Source organism: Erigeron canadensis, chromosome 1 (genome assembly GCF_010389155.1).
Source record: "Erigeron canadensis isolate Cc75 chromosome 1, C_canadensis_v1, whole genome shotgun sequence".
Classification (NCBI taxonomy): domain Eukaryota; kingdom Viridiplantae; phylum Streptophyta; class Magnoliopsida; order Asterales; family Asteraceae; genus Erigeron; species Erigeron canadensis.
In genome coordinates this window covers 38,449,176-38,473,169 of record NC_057761.1, presented here as the reverse complement: position 1 = coordinate 38,473,169, position 23,994 = coordinate 38,449,176, and the positions used below count along the sequence as shown (strand labels likewise).

The 23,994-nt window shown below is 34.8% G+C and overlaps 5 protein-coding genes across 6 annotated transcripts; 2 read left to right on the top strand and 3 right to left on the bottom strand.

Annotated features, from left to right (window-relative positions):
* The first annotated feature begins 1,720 nt into the window (after positions 1–1,720).
* Positions 1,721–3,239, top strand: LOC122585530 (E3 ubiquitin-protein ligase PUB24-like). The gene has a single exon (XM_043757657.1). The coding sequence runs from the start codon at positions 1,807–1,809 to the stop codon at positions 3,070–3,072; it is 1,266 nt and encodes a 421-aa protein (XP_043613592.1). The 5' UTR covers positions 1,721–1,806; the 3' UTR covers positions 3,073–3,239.
* Positions 3,240–8,273: 5,034 nt separating this feature from the next.
* LOC122582070 (zinc finger protein 4-like) lies at positions 8,274–10,392 on the top strand. Of its 2 annotated transcripts, none has more exons than XM_043754423.1 (2): positions 8,274–8,514; positions 9,598–10,392. In XM_043754423.1, exon 2 carries the CDS (start codon positions 9,673–9,675, stop codon positions 10,204–10,206), a length of 534 nt encoding a protein of 177 aa, XP_043610358.1. In that variant the 5' UTR covers positions 8,274–8,514; positions 9,598–9,672; the 3' UTR covers positions 10,207–10,392. The 2 variants fall into 2 exon arrangements, with proteins under 2 accessions (XP_043610358.1, XP_043610364.1); XM_043754429.1 differs by having other exon boundaries at positions 9,591–10,392.
* Positions 10,393–10,952: 560 nt separating this feature from the next.
* Positions 10,953–13,366, bottom strand: LOC122591928 (G-type lectin S-receptor-like serine/threonine-protein kinase LECRK1). Its single transcript, XM_043764155.1, has one exon. It carries the CDS (start codon positions 13,364–13,366, stop codon positions 10,997–10,999), a length of 2,370 nt encoding a protein of 789 aa, XP_043620090.1. The 3' UTR covers positions 10,953–10,996.
* Positions 13,367–14,566: 1,200 nt separating this feature from the next.
* LOC122591920 (G-type lectin S-receptor-like serine/threonine-protein kinase LECRK1) lies at positions 14,567–17,085 on the bottom strand. The gene has a single exon (XM_043764147.1). It carries the CDS (start codon positions 17,083–17,085, stop codon positions 14,731–14,733), a length of 2,355 nt encoding a protein of 784 aa, XP_043620082.1. The 3' UTR covers positions 14,567–14,730.
* A 2,592-nt stretch (positions 17,086–19,677) lies between these two features.
* LOC122584798 (G-type lectin S-receptor-like serine/threonine-protein kinase LECRK1) lies at positions 19,678–22,182 on the bottom strand. Its single transcript, XM_043756862.1, has one exon. It carries the CDS (start codon positions 22,173–22,175, stop codon positions 19,842–19,844), a length of 2,334 nt encoding a protein of 777 aa, XP_043612797.1. The 5' UTR covers positions 22,176–22,182; the 3' UTR covers positions 19,678–19,841.
* Between the last annotated feature and the right edge of the window lie 1,812 nt (positions 22,183–23,994).

The following is a 23,994-nucleotide window of genomic DNA, read 5'->3' as shown; positions in this document are numbered from 1 at the left end:
AGATGATTCTATATCTTTTTCCTCACCTCCTCATATATATATATAAAAGATAGAGATCAAATGAAAAGGTACCTTAAGTAGAAAAGATTTGATTTTGATTTTTTTTAGCTTGTTTTTTTTTGAAATTTTTTTCTTTTTTTCACTTTTTTCATTCTCTCTTTAATTAACTAATTCCATATAAAAATTATAAAAAAAGATTAAAAATATTTTTTTTTTCAAAGGGCGTAGCTCGTAAGCTATAGGCGAAGCCTCAGTCTATGGCAGAGCCATGATGGCTAAGGGCGAAGCCTGTTAGGTAGATCGCCCATGACCGATCACCCTATGGCCTATCACCATCTATGATCTATCACTCATATCGGCTACCCCTTATTAATATCCTTAAGGGCGAAATCCGTACCGTACTCTTACATGTATAACTCACTAACTCAGGTTGTAAATTTTTTGTTTTTAATTTTTTTTATGGATTAAGTTAATTAAAAAAAAAGATGAAAAAAGCAAAAAAATAATAAAAAAACAAGCTAAAAAAATAAAAAATGGGTCTTCTCTCCCTTCTTTTCTTAAGAACCTTCCATCTGGATCTCTACTATATATATATATATATGAGAAAAATGAATATATCTAAGCTTGGGTGTAAGGGCATCTCCAATGGTGTTTAATAAAAGACTTATTTTGAAGAAAAAAGTCTTTATAAAAGGTTGATAGCATTGGGTTAAATGACCTATTTTGAACAAAGACTTTTTTCCTTTTTTAGTGGTAAAAAAAGTTATAGAAAAAGCTTTATCATTGGAGTAATAACTTTTTGATAGGTTAAGATAATGGAATAATTATGTGCAAAATCCTGGTATATGCTAATTATGTTAATATTTATTTTTATAATATATAAATAATTAGTCCCCTGTGTTTTTTTATTGATTAAAAAAATCAAGATTTGAGAGTTCCCACACCAAAGCTAGGTATTTAGGGAGTGTTTGGTAGGAGGGATCATAGAGAATGAAAATGTAATAGAGAATTGAAATAGTGAGAAAGAGAATGAGTATTTGGAAAGAGAATGGATTTCGTTGTTTGGTACCACAGAGAATGAATATATATAAAAAATAAAATTTTAAATAATAATACATTTATTACATATAACATCTTTAAATTTTTATTTTTTTTTCCATTCTCACCCATTCTCTACAATGTAGAGAATGGAAAGAATGAAATTGATTCCCCTCTCTTCTTTCTCATTCCCTTTCTTCGTCGTAAACAAACAAGAGAGGTCTTTCACATTCCCTTTCTCCCCTTTCTATTCCATCATACCAAACACCCCCTTAATACCCACATATTCTCATTCTTCTTATTCTTCTTCTTAAGAACCTCTAAATTACAATTTAATGTTCGTATATAAATATATACGTAAACAAATTCGTTTATATATGAATACATTAGTTTATAGTTAATATTACAATACTATCTATGTTCATGTGTGAACAACTCTCTTACGATCCTTATCTTATAACTGAGTAGAGTTAACGTGAACTAAAATAAAAATCGTACAATAAATATTTAAAAACCAAAATTTAATACCATTATTTATTTCATTTATGAGGCATGAAAATTGATGAAGAAGTTTCAAATTACTTCACGAACGTACCAAAAGTCTTTGAACCCATTATACCAAGAGACCCACACGCACCAATCAGCCGCAATGTCTTACCATATATCCATACACTTCACTTAATCCATATACCTATCCAACCATCATTTTCTTTTCATTTCTTGTAACTCTTTATCAACAAATTAAAAGAAAAACACTTTTTCGACTAAATGGACGACCGTGAAATCCCACACCATTTCATCTGCCCAATATCTCTCCAAATCATGAAAGATCCGGTGACTGTCGTCACCGGCATCACCTACGACCGCGAGTGCATCAAAAGATGGCAGACTCGCGGTCAAAACAATACATGCCCCGTCACTAATCAACCACTTCCACCCTCCTCCGATTTCACACCCAACCACAACCTTCGACGCCTTATCGAATCTTGGTGTGCCTCTCAACATGTTGTTCCAACGTCAAAACAAACATGTAATTTGAAGGTTAATAAGGTAATTGTCCTAAACCTTATTAAAAATCTTAAACAACAAGAATCACAAGTAGACTCACTTAAAAGTATAGAAAAAATCGCATCGGAAAGTGAAGAAAATCGGGTTTTGTTGAAGGAAGTTGGTGTTGTGAAAGCTATGGTGATGATCATTGTTTCGTGTTATAAAAATCGCACGATTGTTGGTCTAAATGAAGCTCTTAATGTTCTTTATCTTGTTGGATTTACACAAGATAATGCAACACGTTCGATTATTAATATTGTAGAGCATGATCGAATTATAAAAATGTTAACATGGGTTTTAGATCTTGATAATAATAATAATTGTGATGATATTGACATAACAACCATGAAGTTCCATGCAATAGTTTTGCTAAAAGAGATTATACAAAATGCAAAATCACAAGTTCTTGAAAGGTTAAATCGCGATTTCTTCAAAACAATTGTGCTCATTTTGCAACAAATGAGAAAAGGGAATAAATTATTAGAGAAAGGAATCAAGGAAAGTTTGCATGTGATGTTAACCACATGTACGTGGCCAAGAAATTGTTCAATGATGATAGAATCAGGAGCTGTTTTCGAGCTAGTCGAGCTAGAACTAACCGGGTCAACCGAAAAGGGGACCACCGAGTTGATTATGGGAGTCTTGTTTCACTTGTGTTCAACAGCCGATGGGCGTGCTCAACTTCTTGGTCATGCGGGTGGTTTAGCCATGATCACCAAGAGAATTGGAAGGGTTTCACCCAAGGTTGATGAAAGAGCCTTGATGATCATCTCTTTGATTTCGAAATTTTCGGCTAATGATGGAGTGCTTCAAGAGATGATGAAGGTTGGAACCGTTGAGAAATTGTGTATGGTACTTCAAGTAAATGGCCGTGATCATTCAAATACAAAAGATAAAGCAAGGCAAATCCTTAAAAGACACTCAAATGTGTGGAAAGATTCTCCTTGTTTAGATGTTACTCTCCTAACAAGGTATCTTAATTAGTTGATTTATATCGCATTTGTTTTGTTCATTAAGTTAAGAATTTTTTTTTATACATGAAGAAATGAATGGTACATTTGTACAATGATATGAAAATTGTAAACCAACAAATATGTAATATATGAAAAGACATATATAAACATATATTATCGTGGAACATTTATTTTTAATTACCTCATTATATATCTCTACAAGTAGAGTTGTGTATCTGAATGCTTATTTTGTTAAATGTGTTCTTAATTGTTTGTTATTTTATGTAACCAAAGATTGAACATCCTTTAAGTTTTGCTAGAATAATTGTACATGATATGGAAATATAGGTGTTGTACGTAATGCTTTTTTTTAGAGTTTTTTTTTTTTTTAAACCAAGACATTGGTGCATATAAGAATTTAACCAAAAACATTCGTAAAACTAGGAAGTCCGAACCAAACTTCGCCACGTCCACTGAAGTCCGGTGTCTAAGACAAGACACCACACTTGGCCTATGTGGTACTTAGATTTTGAAGTTCGGTCATGTGAACACCGGACTAGCTAGTATTTAAATTTTGATATTTGACATCAACCTTAACATATTATATATATATATATATATATATATATATACTGGACGTGCAAGGAGGGTGAAAATAAAATATATAAATCAAATACGGTTATTAAGTCAAGTGTCCACATGACCGGACTTCAAAATTTAAATATTAGGCCGGTGTTCATATCACCGAACTTCAAAATCTAAGTACCACGTGGGTCAAGTGCGATGTCTTAAACACCGGACTTCAGTTGATGTGGCAAAATTCAGCGTCTTAATTAGACACCGGACTTTATGTTTTGCAAATGTTTTTGGTTAATTTCCTAGATCCACCAATGTCTTGGTTTTTATTCCTATCCTTACAAAAAATTCTTATTTCGACAAAGAAATTAGTACTCTATCTTTTAAGTAGCATAAAACTAATAAACGAAACATGTTTTTTGTGTTTGATTTGGTTATCGTAATTAGTTGGGATAAACACCCCCCCCCCCACCACCACCACATCTATCGTTGCCGTCATAAGCACCGCTTGACCACCATCCTTCGGTTAGTCCATTGTGGGGTCCACCAACTGGATCACCTAACACTGTTTACCCCTGGCTCATGATCTATCATCACCCGACTTCCCTTTATTACAACCTTGAAGGGTGAAGTCTTCATCGATTCAGAATTTCCAGTGGCGGAGGCAGCGGGTGACGGTAATGGAGCGGCAGGGAAGAAGACCAGTGGTGGTTGCGTCAAAGAACAATGGTGGTGGCGGTGGGAAGGAAGAAAGGGATAAGAAGATTGGAAAATATGTTACAAAGATTTGTCCTCTGATTCTCAACTTTTAAACTAGTTTTCACTTAATTACATTTTCATATCAAGAAAAATAATTATTTCTTTTAGATGAACGTATGCACTAAAATGAAATATCTTTATAAATGTTTTCATAACTACTGTCTAAAAAGAAATTCAGATACTAAGACCTCTTATAAAAACCTAATCAATACTTATAAACATTAAGTAACATCGGTGCTGTTAGGTGGCATAGTTGGTTATAAACGAAAGATTTTTTTCTGTTTTTGATTTAGCTAGTGTTTGAGATTATGTTTTAAAATGTTCCCGCATAATTATCTTTTCAAAATAATGTTTTATCTTTATAAAAATACAATGCCTTATGCAAATACAATAATAATCACCTTAAAACACAATCTTAAACATCTTCCTTATTCTTTGAGGAAAATAGTTATTTAACTTAAATGCATATACTTTTATTAAAATATCTTTATAATGAAAGATGTTAAAACTCAAAACCTCAAATGAAAATCTGCTACACATTTAAACATCAAGTAACATTGGTGATGGTTTAAATAGTAAAATGACATAAAGATAGCTTTAATTACAAGATTGCATACCATTTTAGACCAATGTATATTTTCACAAAGTTAAATTCAAAAGATTTTTCTTAATAACCTTTAGCTTGCATAATTAACTTATGCCTTATATATTAAACTAGACTAATGTCTATACAATATGATATCGATGTTGGTAACGGTGAGGATTTAAGTAGTGATTGATGGTGATGGCGACGAATAGCGTAGACTATTTTAAAAATGCAATTAATGTAAAATAAAATAGTTTAGTTATCCAAATGTTATTTAGTAGATCATGTATCTTGGTGGTAGGTATGTTGAATGATGAGAGCATTGTAGATACATCAATCCTGAAATTTAAGAAAATGAAGAGGAGTTAATGTTTTACCTATACATGTTTCACCCAATTTTTTCAACTAATAAGTTGATAATCCTAAAATGCCTCATCTTTTCTATTTATTATGTTAAACATTGCCACTTAGAAAATTGAAATACCTATAATATATTTAATGCAATTAATTTACTGGATATACTCTTGATTTATAAAACAACCACATTAACCATTTTACGTCAATAACTAACACTACTCAACGCTGCAACCACCACCAATCGTCGTCGTTACTGCCTCCACTACCATCTGTCCACCACCACCCTGTCGACGCCACCGCATCTATCTTATGAATCTTATGATAAAAATAAAACTATTTTTATACAACTTAATGACACATAGCAAAATTTAAAATGCTAATTTGCTTTCGAATAAACAATGTGTTTAAGTTGTCATCAATAAAAGATCATTTGTCAACATTCAAAATTAAATTTACCTATTTTATTGTCATTATAAAGGTGCCTATTCATTAATTGTCTTATTATATGTATTTTCTCTAACAGAACGTAGACAATTTACATGTACCGACAATTCCCCATTACATACACGAAGTCATAGAGAGATAAGTCCAATACGGCAATATGTCAGTGTCACATCAATTAAGACTTGTTTGAATTAACAAATTTCGTCAAACTTGTTATTATGTCCTTCAAGCCCAAAAATAATAGAGTTAACATTTTTGGTATACAATATATCAAGACTTACTAACTGGGACATTATTGTTAACATAACTTTTCACTTCTGTAATCATTTTATTATATATATATAATATATACTCTTTTATAAAGATTATTCACCCCTAAAAATAGAAAGTGATACACAATAGTTACATACGAAAGTATGAAATTGCCCTTAATAAACACCCCTTATGGAAACGATTATTAGAGATTACCAAATTTGTCCTTAATGAATTAATTTACACTCTAAACTCTTATCTTGCTAATTTACATTCTAAGTCTTTATCTTATAAAATATTTCCACTATTATCTTTACATCAACTTATACCACTCGACACCAATTATCGATGCCATCAACACCCGTCACCAAGACCACTAAACAGCCGTCACCGTTATTGCCGCCGCATTGTGTGGGTACCATGCTCGTATATATATATATATATATATATATATACAAAAACACATAAATCCTCTTACATCAATACTACTCAGCCACCTCCAACACTAGAGGCGAGACCAGAATTTACAGTTTGGTGGGGGGAGGGGGGGCTCAACCGTATTCTTTTCCCGGTGGTTGTATACAATATAATGGAAAAGACATAACCAACTGTTAAGATGTTAGTAAAATAGAATTTTATGGTCATGGTTTACTTTTATAGGTTGGGGGTGGCTTGGATCGAAAAAATCTTTATACTAGTCGGTGTGAGCTAGCCTTATAATGAAAATCATGGATAATTGGCGGGAGATAAGCACCCGTCAGTCCACCTACTGGCTCCGTCCCTGTCTAACACCATTACCATCCGTCACTACCCCAATTACCATGCAACCGCTATTATCATTGCTACCACATCGTGCGAACATCCATCTTAATAACTTTAGGTGTACAAAGTTCTTAACAAAAGTACAGAGTTTATGTCATGACTTCGGATCATTAGTTAAGTATGAATACGTTTCTTCAACTACATTTCATAGAATACAATTTTGATCAATATTTTTAATTCATTGATTTATCAAACAGTAGCTTTTCATATTTTGACACCAGATTCATAAAAACAATGTGTGTCACACGTGTTTACAAACTATTTAAAGCTAGCTATAAAATAAGTGTTGGGTGATTATTTTATTAAACCAGCTGGCGTTTAACACCTATTATAAGTTACGTGTTTTGACCCAAAAAAAACATAGAGCCGTCATTTATTTCGTTCACTCTCCCACCACGTCATTTTGGGATTTTAGGTTCACACTCAATTCTAGTTTTCGAAAAAGAGATGGAATAGTGTAAACAAGAAATAGTTAAGGGGTTACAAGTGGAAGTACGTAGGTGGGCCTCCATATGTACTAAGTGGGCCTGAAGCCGATAAGTTGTCTCTTTGTCAAGTGGGAAATGTGGAATCCAAAGTGTGTTGATTGGGTTTTTAACTCACAAGTGTGGACTGCGGACCATCGAGTCGTTGACCCCACTTGTATAACTCTCTTTGGATTTGTACGGTTGTGCTGGGCCCACTGCTTGTTTGGAGATCCAAAATACAATACCAAAAGGTATTTTTGAGCCATTATGTTACTAAATGAATAAAATATTTAAATGGTTAAATAATGTATGTACTTATTAAATCAATACAATTAATTTTTATTTATTATTAAGTCAAACACAAACAATTATTAGAGATGATTGGATTGGTTTATTTAACTTTGTTATAGTGACAAAGGTTGATGCTCGCCAATAAAATCGGCTAGATGGTTGAGATTCGGCTTTTTCTATCGATTTATTGGTATTTTTGGAATATGAAAGTTTGGCTTGTATACAAAATTGTGATGTAGAATGTGATTGGGTGAAAATTTTTATTGTGGTGCAGGAGGTTGGTGGTGATGGTGAAATTGTTGTGAATTTGGTTATGAAAATTGTTATTGTTGGTTCCATTGTTGTTGTTGTTCTACATATTGTTGGAATTGAACAATATTGTTATTTTGGATGAAAATTGTTGGTTTTGTTGGAATCATACGGGATTTGTGAAATGGATGTATAAATAAAGAAGTTAAGGATTATTGTAGTTTAAATGTTTAAAATGTTATTGTACTTATTATAGAATCTCTAGAGTAGGAAAAGTTATGCATTGACTAGTCGAATTAGGCAATTAGCAGGCCGAATTATATTTCTCTTTATAATTTTTTATAATATATAATAAGTTAGTTATAGCTGGTATCTGTAGTAAACAGTATCCTGTAGACTATTCAAAAAAGGAACGGTATGTTCATGTTTGTTTTCTAGTCAGTGTCCAACATGAAAGAAAACAAGAATGGTATTAACAAGGTTTTAGTGACTAGATCACTTCACTGACAACCCACCCAAAACACACACCCTCTCTCTTACTATTATTTTCATGTTCTTATCCATTTTATTCTCATTTCTTAATCTGCTTGTTTTCATCTTTTTCCCCATTTTTGGCAAAAATACTCACAACCACTATATATCATTGTTACATCATCATCATGTGTCACAGGTATTAAATATTTTCATCCCTTAATCTTGTGTGTTATGTGTGATGACTCATTAACGTATAGGTTACAGGTTTAATTTAATCGTATTCACTTTGTAAATATACGTGAATTTTGTGTGTTGTTGGCTTGTTGCCTTCTTGAAATATAAAAAGTAATCTTAATAAGTCCAATATGTAGTAGTGAACTTATATTTTGATGTTATCTGTAAATTGAATTATGATGATTTGATGATTGGCTTTAATTAATTTAAATGCATATAGAATATATTCATATATATACCTTAAGTAGTGACTGATCTGTATTTATTAATGAGTTTAAGACGTACAAGTAGATTTAAGATGCAAAAGTAGATGTATGATATTGAGTAGAACATTGTTTGTAATGCTTATTAACAGGTCTACTTTTGATTAATTTTTCTACATGAGAGATTTGTGGCACTTTACATTCGGCCTAAATTAATGAATGTAGTTACATATATATCGATATATGTGTGTATATATATATATATATATATATATGAGAAAAGTGGTATGGAGCTGTTATGTACCAAACTTGGGTGAAAAACCCCTCACATACCAATATATATATATGGGGCTATTAGACACCTAAGTTGGGTGAAAAACCCCTCACATACCTTTTCTTAAACCACAAAAATCATGTGGGGCCAAACATTTATTCAAAATATTAAAATATTGGTATGTGAAGGATTTTTCACCCAAGTTGGGTGCATACAACCCCATACTCACTTTTCTCATATATATATATGTGTGTGTGTGCTTTACTGACTTCATGAATGAAATGAATAAGGTATGTGGGGCTGGGGATTCAGATGAAATTTCGGTTAGTTCAGGAGGCGAAATGTATATATATCACCTCTTTTATTTTTTTATAGTAAGAACTAGAATTATGCCAGTGCAATGCACTAAATAGATCAGTTTATAATTGTTCGTTGAAAATATATGAATTATGAGATCATATACTACTCAACTTTTTATTGGTGAACATGTGGTGCATAGATTGTGCAATGCTTAGTTTGTTACTATGTAATTCTTCTGTTTACCAGAGTTGATATTTTTAGTTTTCAGGTGATAATGACTAAATACTCAACAACCGGAGCAATTTTCTTGTGATTATTGATTTTAGATAAGCCTAACTGAAACATGGAACCACCAAAAGACAATACGTTCCTGGTTGACTTTACTCTTGGTCTTAAGTCCACGACTCCTGAACTGACAGGTCCTGAATCAGGGACAGGGTCGCAAAACACCAGTATAGGACATGGTGTGCCTCGTGTCTTCTCTTGTAAATACTGCAGGCGGAAGTTTTACAGTTCACAGGCATTGGGAGGCCACCAGAACGCACACAAGAGAGAAAAACTGATCGCCAAGAGAGCTGTGAAGATGGGGTTGTATTCTGGTAGCCAAGCCGGCTTGGCATCCTTTCCACTTTACGGGTCCACATTTCAGTCTCTGGGTATCAAAGCTCATGCCTCAATGCATCGACATGTTGTGCCTAATATATATAATGTTAAAGGTGGTCCTAGATTTGACCAAATGTATAATGGGTCACCGATCTTTGTGGAGGACTTCGAGCCAGAAGCCTATTGGCCTGGCAGCTTTAGGGAGATTGATGGCGCAGGTTCGGTTCCTAATAGAGATTCGTCAACAACACTGGATTTGACTCTCAAACTTTGACTTTGTAAGTTTATCTGACAGTTTCTAGCATATCTTAAGGTTGTTGGCTGTTGTATAGTGGGATTATTTTTGAAGATTGGTTTTTGCTGATTCTTCTGGTAATATTGTTGTATGTATAACATGTATTTTCCCAACAATAATAAAACATCGGTTTGAGTGCATTAAAGTTAAAGTAATTTTTTAAAATGTTTTAAGCTCTTCTAATTAAATGGATTTTCCAGAAAATTATCTTCATCATTGTGCAGATGAGTTTGAAGGTTTTTGTGTGTTTGTATGAGAAAGCTATGAATCTTCACTATTTAGGACATTCAACATTGTAGAATTGAAAATGGGCTATACTTATAAAACTAGAATTTGTTTGCCAATAATCTGTAGTTATTGCTGAAAAGAAGTGGCCTAATTAAGGAAAAAAAACTTCATCCAGGCATGAGGTATCTAGAGGTGGCAATATGGGCGGGTTGTACATATTCTGGTCAAAATAGGCTGGGACTTCATCACACTATCACATATGCATATATGAACGCACAGAATGGAAACTTATAGAATCACATATTCAATACGCAGACGAGCAATTCACAAAGTATAAATACGCAGCCCGGGAATTCACAAAGTTAAAACACACAGTTAATTCATATTTATATATATATCATATAAACACTGAGCATACAGACTTGGAAATTACAATCCAATGAATCATCACAAATTCATATACTATGCAGTATATAGTTGAACAAACAAACCTCCAATTCACAGTTATGAATAAGGGTATTCTAAAATCTAAATCAAAGAACTAATTGACGTCACTCAGGAATGAATAAGGGTTGGGAGGAACCGGGATTTTGACAGTCCCTTCAAGCATCAATACTACTTGCTTCATCGAGGGTCGGAGGGATGGATCCTTTTGAATGCACCAAAGCCCTATTTTGATCATTCGGTCGAGTGTCTTTTTATCTACATCCTCGTCATCCACCAGTTTATACACTTCACCTGATGCATAACAGTCATACACCCATTCTTCAAGGATAGCTTCCTCAACAGGAAGACTATTGTCGACATTCTTCCTACCGCATAGAATACTAAACAGGACAATTCCAAAACTATACACATCCACTTTAACTGTTATGGGTTGCTTCTTGTACCATTCTGGCGCAACATAACCCCTTGTGCCTCTTATCAATGTGGATGTTCTAGTTTGATCATGTTGTAGTAGTTTTGCCAATCCAAAATCGGAAATCTTGGCACATCCATACTCATCCATGAGGATGTTTTGTGGCTTTATGTCACAGTGAATTATCGCCATTTCACATTCTTCATGCAGGTAAAGGATTCCACGCGCAATATCAACCGCCATCTGAATTCTCTCCATCCAACATGGTTTTGGTTTGCTTGCTTTGGGTTCAAAAAGTATATCTGCAAGTGATCCGTTCGTCATGTACTCAAAAACCAACAGCCTTTCGGAACCTTCACAGCAATAACCAAGCAGCCTTGCGAGGTTACGGTGATAAGTTTTCCCGATCACTTTTGTTTCCGTTTGAAACTCTCTTTCTCCTTGTTGAGCAAACTCTTTCTTTAGTTTCTTCACGGCCACCGCCTTCTTTGAGCTTTCAATGATACCTTTGTAAACTATCCCAAATGATCCCCTACCCACCTCTTCTTTAAAACCATCTGTTATTCTCTCTAATTCACCATAAGAAAATGTTCGCGGCCCAATGTCATCGAATAATTGGACATTATGATTAACAGATACTTTTTTGTATGCGAAAACATGATTTCTACAGAAGATTAATACACCAGCAAGCAGCAAAATGAGTACGGCGAATGAGATGAGTGAAACACCGATAACCAAGATCTTCAATTGCCGCACCTTCTTAACACGTGTTGATGGATTACATGTATCCGATCCATTATTTACAGAGGAAGTGTATACTTTAACTAATCCAACATTCGACTCACTCTCAGCTACTTCAATGAATCTTAAAGGGAGCCTCTGCAACCTGCATTCTCGTTCTGTGAACAGGGCCACTTCACAGTTGCAGTCGTTTAAACAAGCAAGTGAGCATTCTTCTTGAGTTGATGCTTCTGGAATAGCATAAGTGGCTTCCTCCCATCGTGCGTGATTTAAAGGCACCATCTGGAAAGCCTTACCTGCATCAGTAATCTTGCAGTTTTCTATGGTATAGTTTCTTTTGCAACCCAAGCTCCAAAACTCCTGGTTGACAAATTCAAACCCGGGCAAACATTGACATCGGGCAGCATCATTAATGATGGAACAGTACCCGTTCACACCACAAAGACCCTTCCCTGCACACTTGTTATCCGATGATGCCCATATGACTGATCCATTTTTGCCCCTATCTCGTAGATCATGATAATACAAACGAAAGATCCCATCCACATCAACTTTCATTCGATAGATTGCCCTATCTCTAGGATAACCTCCTTGGGTTAGATTCCTAATTAGAAAAGTTGAATTTTTCAACAAGTAGAGAAAACCACCCGAATCAAGATTTAGTGTCACATTAGGTCCATTTCCTTGTGTGCCAGAGCCCCAATAAAAACTACCAATATAATCTGGAGTTCCTGTCATAGCGTATTGCACGAGGTGCCCATCACTTTGCATTCTGAGCTTAAAGACACCTGTGGACTGGTCTGCCTCAGAGACACTTGAAATCAGCGTTTGGCCATTAGCAAGACGTTGCCCAGTCAAAAGGGTGTCGGTAGGATGGTCAAAGCTTTGCCATAGTACCGTTGTCCCTTCATAGAGCACAAAGTTGCCGTTATCTTGCATGGAAGCAAAAGAAGCACCGCTAATATCATATATATTGATTTCTTGGCCCTGTGTTCCGTCCAAGGTGAGCCCTCCATCAATTGTGAACCGTAAAGTAGCATTATTTGAGATTGGAAGGTGGTCACGGCTGGCTGTCCAGACCACAGTTCTTTCTGGAATTCCGGCAATATATACACCAACAGCATAGCCACGTGTTTGTGGATAGAAACCAAAGGCGTATAGTCCTGATGGCGACAACCATGAAGTTGTGGCACCAGTTGGCGTCAAAGAAGAACCTCGGGTTACATTTTGGGTTTTTACTGTTTGAAAGGTGAGGAAAATGGTGAAGATAGAGACAATAAAGCTCATAGTATGTGAAAATGAAGTTACCATTAGTTATGACAATGAACAATATTAATCCCATCTATATGATTTATAGGAATGTATTTTTATCATTATTTTAAAAGCTCTTTCAGATGTAATTTCATAGAATTATCATCCAGGCTTTTTACACCTGTGACTAATTCAAATGTTCTGTTTTCAAAGATTATTTATAGACGTCAAGGCTTTTCTTATTCATGTGTTAAAAAATAGTGGGAGACTATTGTCTTTTAGGAGATGGAAGTCAAGTTAATACTTAAAAAAGAATTAACTTATAGCTCTTTGGTGCTGTTAACTGTACTGTTCATGGGTGCAGTAGTTATATACAAAATTATAGAATAATTTCCATTCCAACCTTTTAATTTTCGATTTTTTACCCAATCAGTTAGTCTATAAGTGTGATTATTTCTTATAAATGTTAAGTTTATAACGTTTCTTTTTGTTAGCTTCGGTTCCTAATAGAAGTTCATCAACGGCACTGGATTGGACTCTCAAACTTTAATGTAGTAAGTTTAACTGACAGTTTCTAGTATTGTTGTATGTATAAAATGCATTGACTGAAAATCTTCCCAAGATTAATAAAAATATTATGCTGCTACTCAATTTAAGGTAATCTCTTTAGAAATATTATGCTGCCACTCCATTAATTTCCCATAAAATTATCTCCGTGTTATACATCGTAGTATTGTACAGATGTCTGCAAAGATTCTTGTGTGATTATCTAAGAAAGTTATCGACATTTATGTGTGCGTTTATTGGACAAAGTTATGGATATACACTATACAGGACACTAATGATGAAACATTAATGGCTGTACGTATAAAACTCTTGACAAGTCTCCACAAAGTGTATATTTGGCAAATATTAGCTTATAAGGTTTGAACTCTGAATTAAAACTGTTTGAAAATAAAATCTACAGTTATTGCTGAAAAGCACTGGCAAAATCTAGGGAAAAAACTTTATACAGGCATGTGGTATCTGGAGGTGGCAATATGGGCGGGTTGGATTCTGGTGAAAATAAATCGGGCACTTCAACACACTATCACATACAGAATGGCAACTCATAAAATCAAACACAAAGACTTGTGATTCATAACTTGTAAGTACTCTACACGCAGGCGAGTAATTCATGAAGTATAAACATGCATACCAGCAATTCACAACGTATATAAACACACAGTGAGTTTCACTTCCAAGAACACATAAATAATATAAACACTGAGCATACAGATTTAGAAATTACAATTCAACGAATAATCACATATTCAAACATTATATATAGTTAAACAAACAAACTTCCGATTGACAAGTACAACTAACAAGAATTAGCTAAATTACAAAATCCAAAACAGTAATGTTTTTACTATTTTCTTGAGCTAATCGACACTCAGGAATGAATAAGGGTTTGGAGGTACTGGGATTTTGACAGTCCCTTCAAGCATCGACACCACTTGCTTCATCGAGGGGCGGAAGGATGGATCCTCTTGAATGCACCAAAGCCCTATTTTAATCATTCGGTCGAGTGTCTTCTTATCTACGTCTTCATCATCCACCACTTTATATACTTCACCTGATTCATAACAGTCATACACCCATTCTTCAAGAATAGCTTCATCAACAGGAAGACTATTGTCGATGTTCTTCCTACAGCATAGAATAGTAAACAGAACAATTCCAAAACTGTACACATCCACTTTAACTGTTATGGGTTGCTTCTTGTACCATTCGGGCGCGACGTAGCCCCTTGTGCCTCTTATCAAAGTGGAAGTTTTACTTTGATCATGTTCTAGTAGTTTTGCCAATCCAAAATCGGAAATCTTGGCACATCCATACTCATCCATGAGGATATTTTGAGGCTTTATGTCACAGTGAATTATCGCTGTTTCACATTCTTCATGCAGGTAGAGGATTCCACGGGCAATATCAACTGCTATTTGAATTCTTTCCATCCAACATGGTTTTGATTTGCCTTCTTTGGGTTCAAACAGTATATCTGCAAGTGATCCGTTAGTCATGTACTCAAAAACCAATAGTCTTTCACGACCCTCACAACAATAACCAAGCAGCCTTGCCAAGTTACGGTGATAAGTTCTCCCAATCACGTTTGTTTCAGTTTGAAACTCTCTTTCGCCTTGCTGAACAAATTCTTCCTTTATTTTCTTTACCGCCACTGCCTTCTTTGTACTCTCCATAAAACCTTTGTAAACTATCCCAAATGATCCTCTACCCAATTCTTGTTTAAAACCATCTGTCATCCTTTCTAACTCACCATATGAAAAAGCCCGAGGTCCTATATCCTCGAATAATTGGGCATTAACATTATCAGATAGTTTTTTGTATGCCAAAACATGATTTCTACCGATCACGATTAGTACTCCAGAAAGTATCAGAATGAGTACGGCTAATGAGATGAGTGAAATACCGATAACCAATATCTTCATTTGTTGCACTTTCTTATGTTGGATTGTTGTATTAGATAGATCTGAAGATGCGTATACTTTGACTAATCCAACATTTGACTCGCTCGGAACTACTTCAATGAATCTTATAGGAAGCTTTTGCAACTTACATACTTGTTCGGTGAATAGTGCCACCTCACAGTTGCAGTCATTCAAACAAGCAACTGAGCACTCTTGTTGGGTAGGTGCTTCTGGGAAAGCATATGGGTCTCCTTCCCATCTAGCATTATTCAAACGTTTCATCGAGAAAGCGGTACCTGCATCTTCAATCTTGCAGTTTTCTACGGTATAACTTCTTTTACAACCCAATCTCCAAATCTTTGGATTGACAAATTCAAATCCGGGCAAACATTGACATAGTGCAGCATTGTTCATGACTGAACAGTACCCGTTTACACCACAAAGACCCCTCCCTGCACACTTGTTATCTGAGGATGCCCATATGACAGATCCATTCTTGTCTGTGTTACTTAGATTATGATAATACAATCTAAAGAGGCCATCAACATCAATTTTCATTCGATAGATTGCCCTTTCTCTAGGATAACCTCCTTGAGTTAGATTCCTAATTAAAAAAGTTGAATTTTTCAACAAGTAGAGAAAACCATCCGAATCAAGATTTAGTGTCACATTAGGTCCATTTCCTGCTGTCCCCGAGGCCCAATAAGCATAGCTACCAGTATCTGGAGTCTCCTCCACATTCGGGTACTGCACGAGGTGCCCATCATTTTGCATTTTGAGCCTGAAGATACCGGACTGGTCTGTCTCCGAGACACTTGAAATCAGCGTTTGTCCATTAGCAAGACGTTGCCCTGTCAAAAGGGTGTCGGTAGGGTGGTCAAAGCTTTGCCACAGTACCGTTGTCCCATCATAGAGCACAAAGTTGCCATTATCTTGCATGGAAGCAAAAGAAGCACCACTAATATCAACTATACTGATTTCTTGGCCCTGTGTTCCGTCCAAGGTGAGCCCTCCATTGTTTGTAAACCGTACAGTAGCATTATTTGAGATTGGCAGGTTGTCGCGGCTGGCTGTCCAGACCACAGTCCTTTCTGGAATTCCGGCAATATAGATACCAACAGCGTAGCCACCTGTTTGCGGATAGAAACCAAAGGCGTATAGGCCTGATGGCGACAACCATGAAGTTGTGGAACCGGTTGGTGTTAAAGAAGAACCACGGGTTACATTTTGGGTTTTTGCTATATGAAAGGTGAGGAAAATGGTGAAGATAGAGATAATCAAGCTCATAATATGAGAAAAAGAAGTCACCATTAGTTTGGACAATGAACAATAGCAATGCCATCTAATATGATTTATAGGAAACTTCTTAAGAAGGGTAGAGCCCGTGTTCAAGGAGTTAAAACTTAAAAGCGGACCAGACCAATGGTTGGACCTGGAATGTCCTTGGCTACATGCCTACATAAGTCAATGGTTTGGCCAAAGACTAGTTTATGTTCTTTTGTGTATTTCGTTGTGTTTGAATTTGTTAGTGGTTTAAGAGTAAAGCAAGTAAAGCCCCAAAACTTTGAAGACCTCTATAGTTATACATAAAATCGGATAAAAACAAGAATAAAAAAAGTTGAAGAAAGCAAGTACCATAAAATTATGTGGTTATTGATATGCAAACATGTCCACTTCGATGTATATATGAAAAAATCAAGAGGGGAGAAAATAATAAGTTAGAAAACACGTAAACACAATCGTAAAATCAATTATTACAGGTGTATTGGAAAAGTTGTATAATCTCATTGCAATAAGATTCGAAGTTAGACGTACAAAAGTTGTAATGTTGGCATTTATAAAGGATGGTGGTAAATTTACAACACAATTTATTTATCTACAATAAATAGGAGTATTTTAATGCACAATATGTAACGTATTAAGCAGTGATTGTTGTAGATGAATAAAATTTATTGTAGAAGTTTTATTAAGAATGATCTTTAAGTATGATTTATTATATTCGTTATCAATTTTGCATAAAAAATCAATTAAATAAACTAACAACTTCATAGAGTTAAGTGATGATTTCAAACCATTTAAAAAACCCCTTATTAAAAACTCGCTTTAGGATTCCCATTACATTGAACCGTGTCGGTTTTTTTTTTTTTTGAAAATAATAGAGTTAGATGCAAGAATGGTCCACGTGATTTGTTCATTTTTATACTTGAGTTCCTTTATAGGTTATTTAACGGATCCAAAAAATTAGTGGAGTGGGGGCATAATTATTGGGGCTCTAAATGAACAAAAAGTTCGACAATTAGTTCATGTACCATTTGACGGGAAGTTCGCTCGTTTAGTTAAATAAACAAACATGCAACAAAAGTATTAGTTCGTTTAGTTAAATGAACGAATATGAGCACAACCCCCGTTTTGTTTTTACGTTCACAAACATCCGTTCATTTATATTCGTGAATGCTCGTTCGTTTGTGTGTAAATATCGTTTTTATTTAGAAATTACACTAATTTATTCTAAAGAAGCTTGAATTTAAGCTACAACAAATTAAATAAATTGTCTTATTTTTCAATAGTCATGTCGGTAGTTCTTTAAAAGAAAATAGATGTACCTAAGGCTTAAAAATCTAGAATATAAATAAATTATGATAAAAGAAAAAAATATATTAGTATAAATAAGGAGTGACTTAAAAAACATAGGGGTAAAATGAAATTATAAATAATACTCATAAAAATATTAATAGAAATAACGATTAAGACAAAAAGTGGGCCATCCTCTTTCTTCTTTCCTACCGGCCATTAGAATATTAAATTTACAGTACACCCTTTCTTGCATTGCAGCTTTGAGATAAAAATCACATGTACAATACAGTACCCTTCATCAGACAGACAAAGACTAAAGGTTGTTTTTTGGTGATGGGTACAATTTGGGTTTTGCTTAAGAAAAAGTAATCATCTGCTTAACAAAGTACCATAGCCAATCTAAGTTCATTGGGGGCGGTTGCCCCCACTTCTAATACTCTGGATCCGCCTGACCATAAATCAGAAATTTTATGCATCTATGTTCTTTTTTAGCGTTACTAGCAAACTGTAAATTTGTTGAAAAAGGTTGTAGCTTTTTTGTTGGTGCTACTCGTACAAAATACTCTTTTAAGCAAGATTTTGAAATCGCCCAAACTGTCAAAAATTTTTAGAATTGTCAAAGCCCGTTAAAGGTCGTTAGAAGTATCGAATCTCTATTGTATCGTTGCGCTAATACACTGCTGGTATTAAAAACATGGTGGCATTTAACCTGGTTCAAGTGAGCTACTGTAGAGATCTCAATTTTAATCAGTTTTGCATGAATATAGCAAGAGGAGACTTGACTTTTCAACACCGATGAATAGATGACGGATACAAAGAATGGTCTTTGTACAGATGTGTGTAAAGATTCTTGTGTGTTTATCTAAGAAAGTTATCGACATTTATGTGTGCGTTTATTGGACAAAGTTATGCATATACGTACACAGGACACTAATGATTAAACATTGTAGTCTCGAATAATGGCTGTGCGTATAAAACTCTTGACAAGTCTCCACAAAGTGTATATTTGGCAAATATTAGCTTATAAGGTTTGAACTCTGAACTAAAACTGTTTGAAAATAAAATCTACAGTTATTGCTGAAAAGCAGTGGCAAAAAAAAACTTTATACAGGCATGAGGTATCTAGAAGTGGCAATATGGGCGGGTTGGATTCTGGTGAATATAAGTCGGGCACTTCAACACACTATCACACACAGACTTGTGATTCATAACTCGTAAGTACTCTACACGCAGGCGAGTAATTCATGAAGTATGAACATGCATATATACCAGAAATTTACAAAGTATAAACACACAGTGAACTGCCCTTCCAAAAACAAATACATTATATAAACACTGAACATACAAATTTAGAAATTACAGTTCAACGAATGATCACATATTCAAACATTATATATAGTTAAACAAACAAACTTCCGATTGACAATTACAACTTGCAAGAACTAGCTAAATTACAAAATCCAAAACAGTAATGTTTTTACTATTTTCTTGAGCTAATCGACACTCAGGAATGAATAAGGGTTTGGAGGTACTGGGATTTTGACAGTCCCTTCAAGCATCGACACCACTTGCTTCATCGAGGGGCGGAGGGATGGATCCTCTTGAATGCACCAAAGCCCTATTTTAATCATTCGGTCGAGTGTCTTCTTATCTACGTCTTCATCATCCACCACTTTATATACTTCACCTGATTCATAACAGTCATACACCCATTCTTCAAGAATAGCTTCATCAACAGGAAGACTATTGTCGATGTTCTTCCTACAGCATAGAATAGTAAACAGAACAATTCCAAAACTGTACACATCCACTTTAACTGTTATGGGTTGCTTCTTGTACCATTCGGGCGCGACGTAGCCCCTTGTGCCTCTTATCAAAGTGGAAGTTTTACTTTGATCATGTTCTAGTAGTTTTGCCAATCCAAAATCGGAAATCTTGGCACATCCATACTCATCCATGAGGATATTTTGAGGCTTTATGTCACAGTGAATTATCGCTGTTTCACATTCTTCATGCAGGTAGAGGATTCCACGGGCAATATCAACTGCTATTTGAATTCTTTCCATCCAACATGGTTTTGATTTGCCTTCTTTGGGTTCAAACAGTATATCTGCAAGTGATCCGTTAGTCATGTACTCAAAAACCAATAGTCTTTCACGACCCTCACAACAATAACCAAGCAGCCTTGCCAAGTTACGGTGATAAGTTCTCCCAATCACGTTTGTTTCAGTTTGAAACTCTCTTTCGCCTTGCTGAACAAATTCTTCCTTTATTTTCTTTACCGCCACTGCCTTCTTTGTACTCTCCATAAAACCTTTGTAAACTATCCCAAATGATCCTCTACCCAATTCTTGTTTAAAACCATCTGTCATCCTTTCTAACTCACCATATGAAAAAGCCCGAGGTCCTATGTCCTCGAATAATTTGACACTAAGACTATCAGATAATTTTTTGTATGCCAAAACATGGTTTCTACCGATGAAGATTAGTACTCCAGAAAGTAGCAGAATGAGTACGGCTAATGAGATGAGTGAAATACCGATAACCAATATCTTCATTTTCCGCACTTTCTTTTGTTGGATTGTAGTATTAGATGGATCTGAAGATGCGTATACTTTGACTAATCCAACATTTGACTCGCTCTGAACTACTTCAATGAATCTTATAGGGAGCTTTTGCAACCTGCATACTCGATCAGTGAACAAAGCCACCTCACAGTTGCAGTCATTCAAACAAGCAAGTGAGCACTCTTTTTGGGTTGGTGCTTCTGGGATAGCATAAGGATCTCCTTCCCATCGAGCATTATTCAAACGTGTCATCGAGAAAGTGGTACCTGCATCCTCAATCTTGCAGTTTTCTACGGTATAGTTTCTTTTACAACCCAACCTCCAAATCTTTGGATTGACAAATTCAAATCCGGGCAAACATTGACATAGTGCAGCATTGTTCATGACTGAACAGTACCCGTTTACACCACATAGACCCCTCCCTGCACACTTGTTATCCGTGGATGCCCATATGACAGATCCATTCTTGTCCGTGCTGCTTAGATTATGATAATACAATCTAAAGAGACCATCTACATCAATTTTCATTCGATAGATTGCCCTTTCTCTAGGATAACCTCCTTGAGTTAGATTCCTGATTAAAAACGTTGAATTTTTCAACAAGTAGAGAAAACCACCCGAATCAAGATTTAGTGTCACATTAGGTCCATTTCCTGCTGTCCCCGAGGCCCAATAAGCATAGCTACCAGTATCTGGAGTCTCCTCCACATTCGGGTACTGCACGAGGTGCCCATCATTTTGCATTTTGAGCCTGAAGATACCAGTGGACTGGTCTGTCTCCGAGACACTTGAAATTAACGTTTCGCCATTAGCAAGACGTTGCCCAGTCAAAAGGGTGTCGGTAGGGTGGTCAAAGCTTTGCCACAGTACCGTTGTCCCATCATAGAGCACAAAGTTGCCATTATCTTGCATGGAAGCAGAAGAAGCACCACTAATATCAACTATACTGATTTCTTGCCCCTGTATTCCGTCCAAGGTGAGCCCTCCATCATTTGTGAACCGTATAGTAGCATTATTTGAGATTGGAAGGATGTTGCGGCCGGCTGTCCAGACCACAGTCCTTTCTGGAATTCCGGCAATATAGATACCAACAGCGTAGCCACTTGTTTGTGGATAGAAACCAAAGGCGTATAGGCCTGATGGCGACAACCATGAAGTTGTGGCACCAGTCGGCGTTAAAGAAGAACCACGGGTTACATTTTGGGTTTTTGCTATATGAAAGGTGAGGAAAATAGTGAAGATAGAGATAATCAAGCTCATATTACGAGAAAATAGTATGGACCATGAGCAATAGCAATGCCATCGAGTATGATTTATAGGAAAAATTTAAAGAGGGTTCGAGCTCGTGTTCAAGGGGTTAAAACTTAAAAGCGGACCCGACCAATGGTTGGACCTGGGAAGCCCTTGGCTACATGGCTAGTCAATGGTTTGGTCGTAGATTAGTATCTGTTCTTTTGTGTATTTTGTTGTGTTTGATTTTGTTAGTGGCTCAAGAGTTAAGTTTTTGGCACCAAGACTTGGAAGGCCTTATATTTGTAGTTATACATAAGATCGGTTACAAATTAAAATAAAAATAAGTCGAAGAAAGTAAAAACTATTGATATGCAAACATGTTCACTTACATGTATATATATGTGAAAAAATCAAATGGGAAGAAAATAATAAGTTTAATACAACCATAAGAGAAAACGTTATGTTTACAAACATAATTTTACAAATTGACATGACATATAAAATGAACCAATCATATAAAAACTATCTCCTTATATATGTATATGTCGTGAAAAAACCCGTTGTTTATTTCAATGTAAAAATATCTACTTATATTTCGTATAATACATATTTGTGAATTAATAATATATAAATTAAAATAGAAAAATGAGTTAATTGTAAAAATGGAAATTAAGTTTGACTAAATATATAAAATAAGTATTAATTATAATTTAAGGTGTAACTTGTAAGGGTAAAATTATCATTTTGTATATTTCAAATTGTGTAACTTACAATGGGGTAAATGATTTTAATAAGTACGAGTCGTAGTATAGAAGTTTAGATATCATATAATGTAAAAAGGGTCAAAGTCATTACAGTTTCGTTAAAGAATGATCTTTTGATATATATGGTTTATTATTTTTGTTAACAATATCACGTAAAAGATCAATTAAATAAATTAACTAATAACTTTATCGATATTGAGTTAAGTGATCTTTTCAAACTAGTTTCAAAGATTTATATAATGAAACGAAGGGTTTCGAACATTTGAAAACTAAAATTTTTGTGAAAACTAGAAAACTGTCAAATATACTATGATCTGAATTTAACACAATGTGTTTTTAATATGTTTTTCGAAACACATTGTGTTAATTAAGTTCATATCACAGTGTGTTTGAACAATTTTCCGATTTACAACGCTATCAAAAAGACACCGTGATTTAAAACTTAACACAACGTATTTTAGGTTACACAATAAAAACACATTGTGTTTTATAAAAACACATTGTGTTAAAACTTAACAGTGTGTTTTTATCAGTTTTTTAGTTTTCACAAAAAATTTAGTTTTCAAATGAATATTTCACATGAAAACTAAAAAATAAACTTATAATAAAGTATCAACAATTTTATTAATCAAAAAGACCCCCTATTAAAATTCGCTTTATGCCTTCGGTTACATTAAGCCGCCTTTTTATTATTGTTGAAAGTAATAGAGTTAAATGCAAGAATATATGGTCGGTTTATTCATTTTTATAGCTTGAGTTCCTTTTTAGGTTCACTAGTAAGGGTCCATAAATAAAAAAATTATGCATCTATAGCTTTGTAGAAAAAGATTGTAGGTCTTTTGTTGGTGCTACTCGTACAAAATATATACTAACTGGTGGAGCTAACTTTCATATTTTAATAAATTCTTTTATGCAATAAAGATTTTGAAATCGTAATCTGTTAATATTGTCAAAACATGTTAAAAGTGTCCAATATTATTCGCTATCGTATCTTTGCGCTGATGCAATGCTGTATTAAAAACATTGTGTCATGGGTGGTATTCAACCTGGTTTCATTTAGCTACTGCTGAGAGATTTTAATT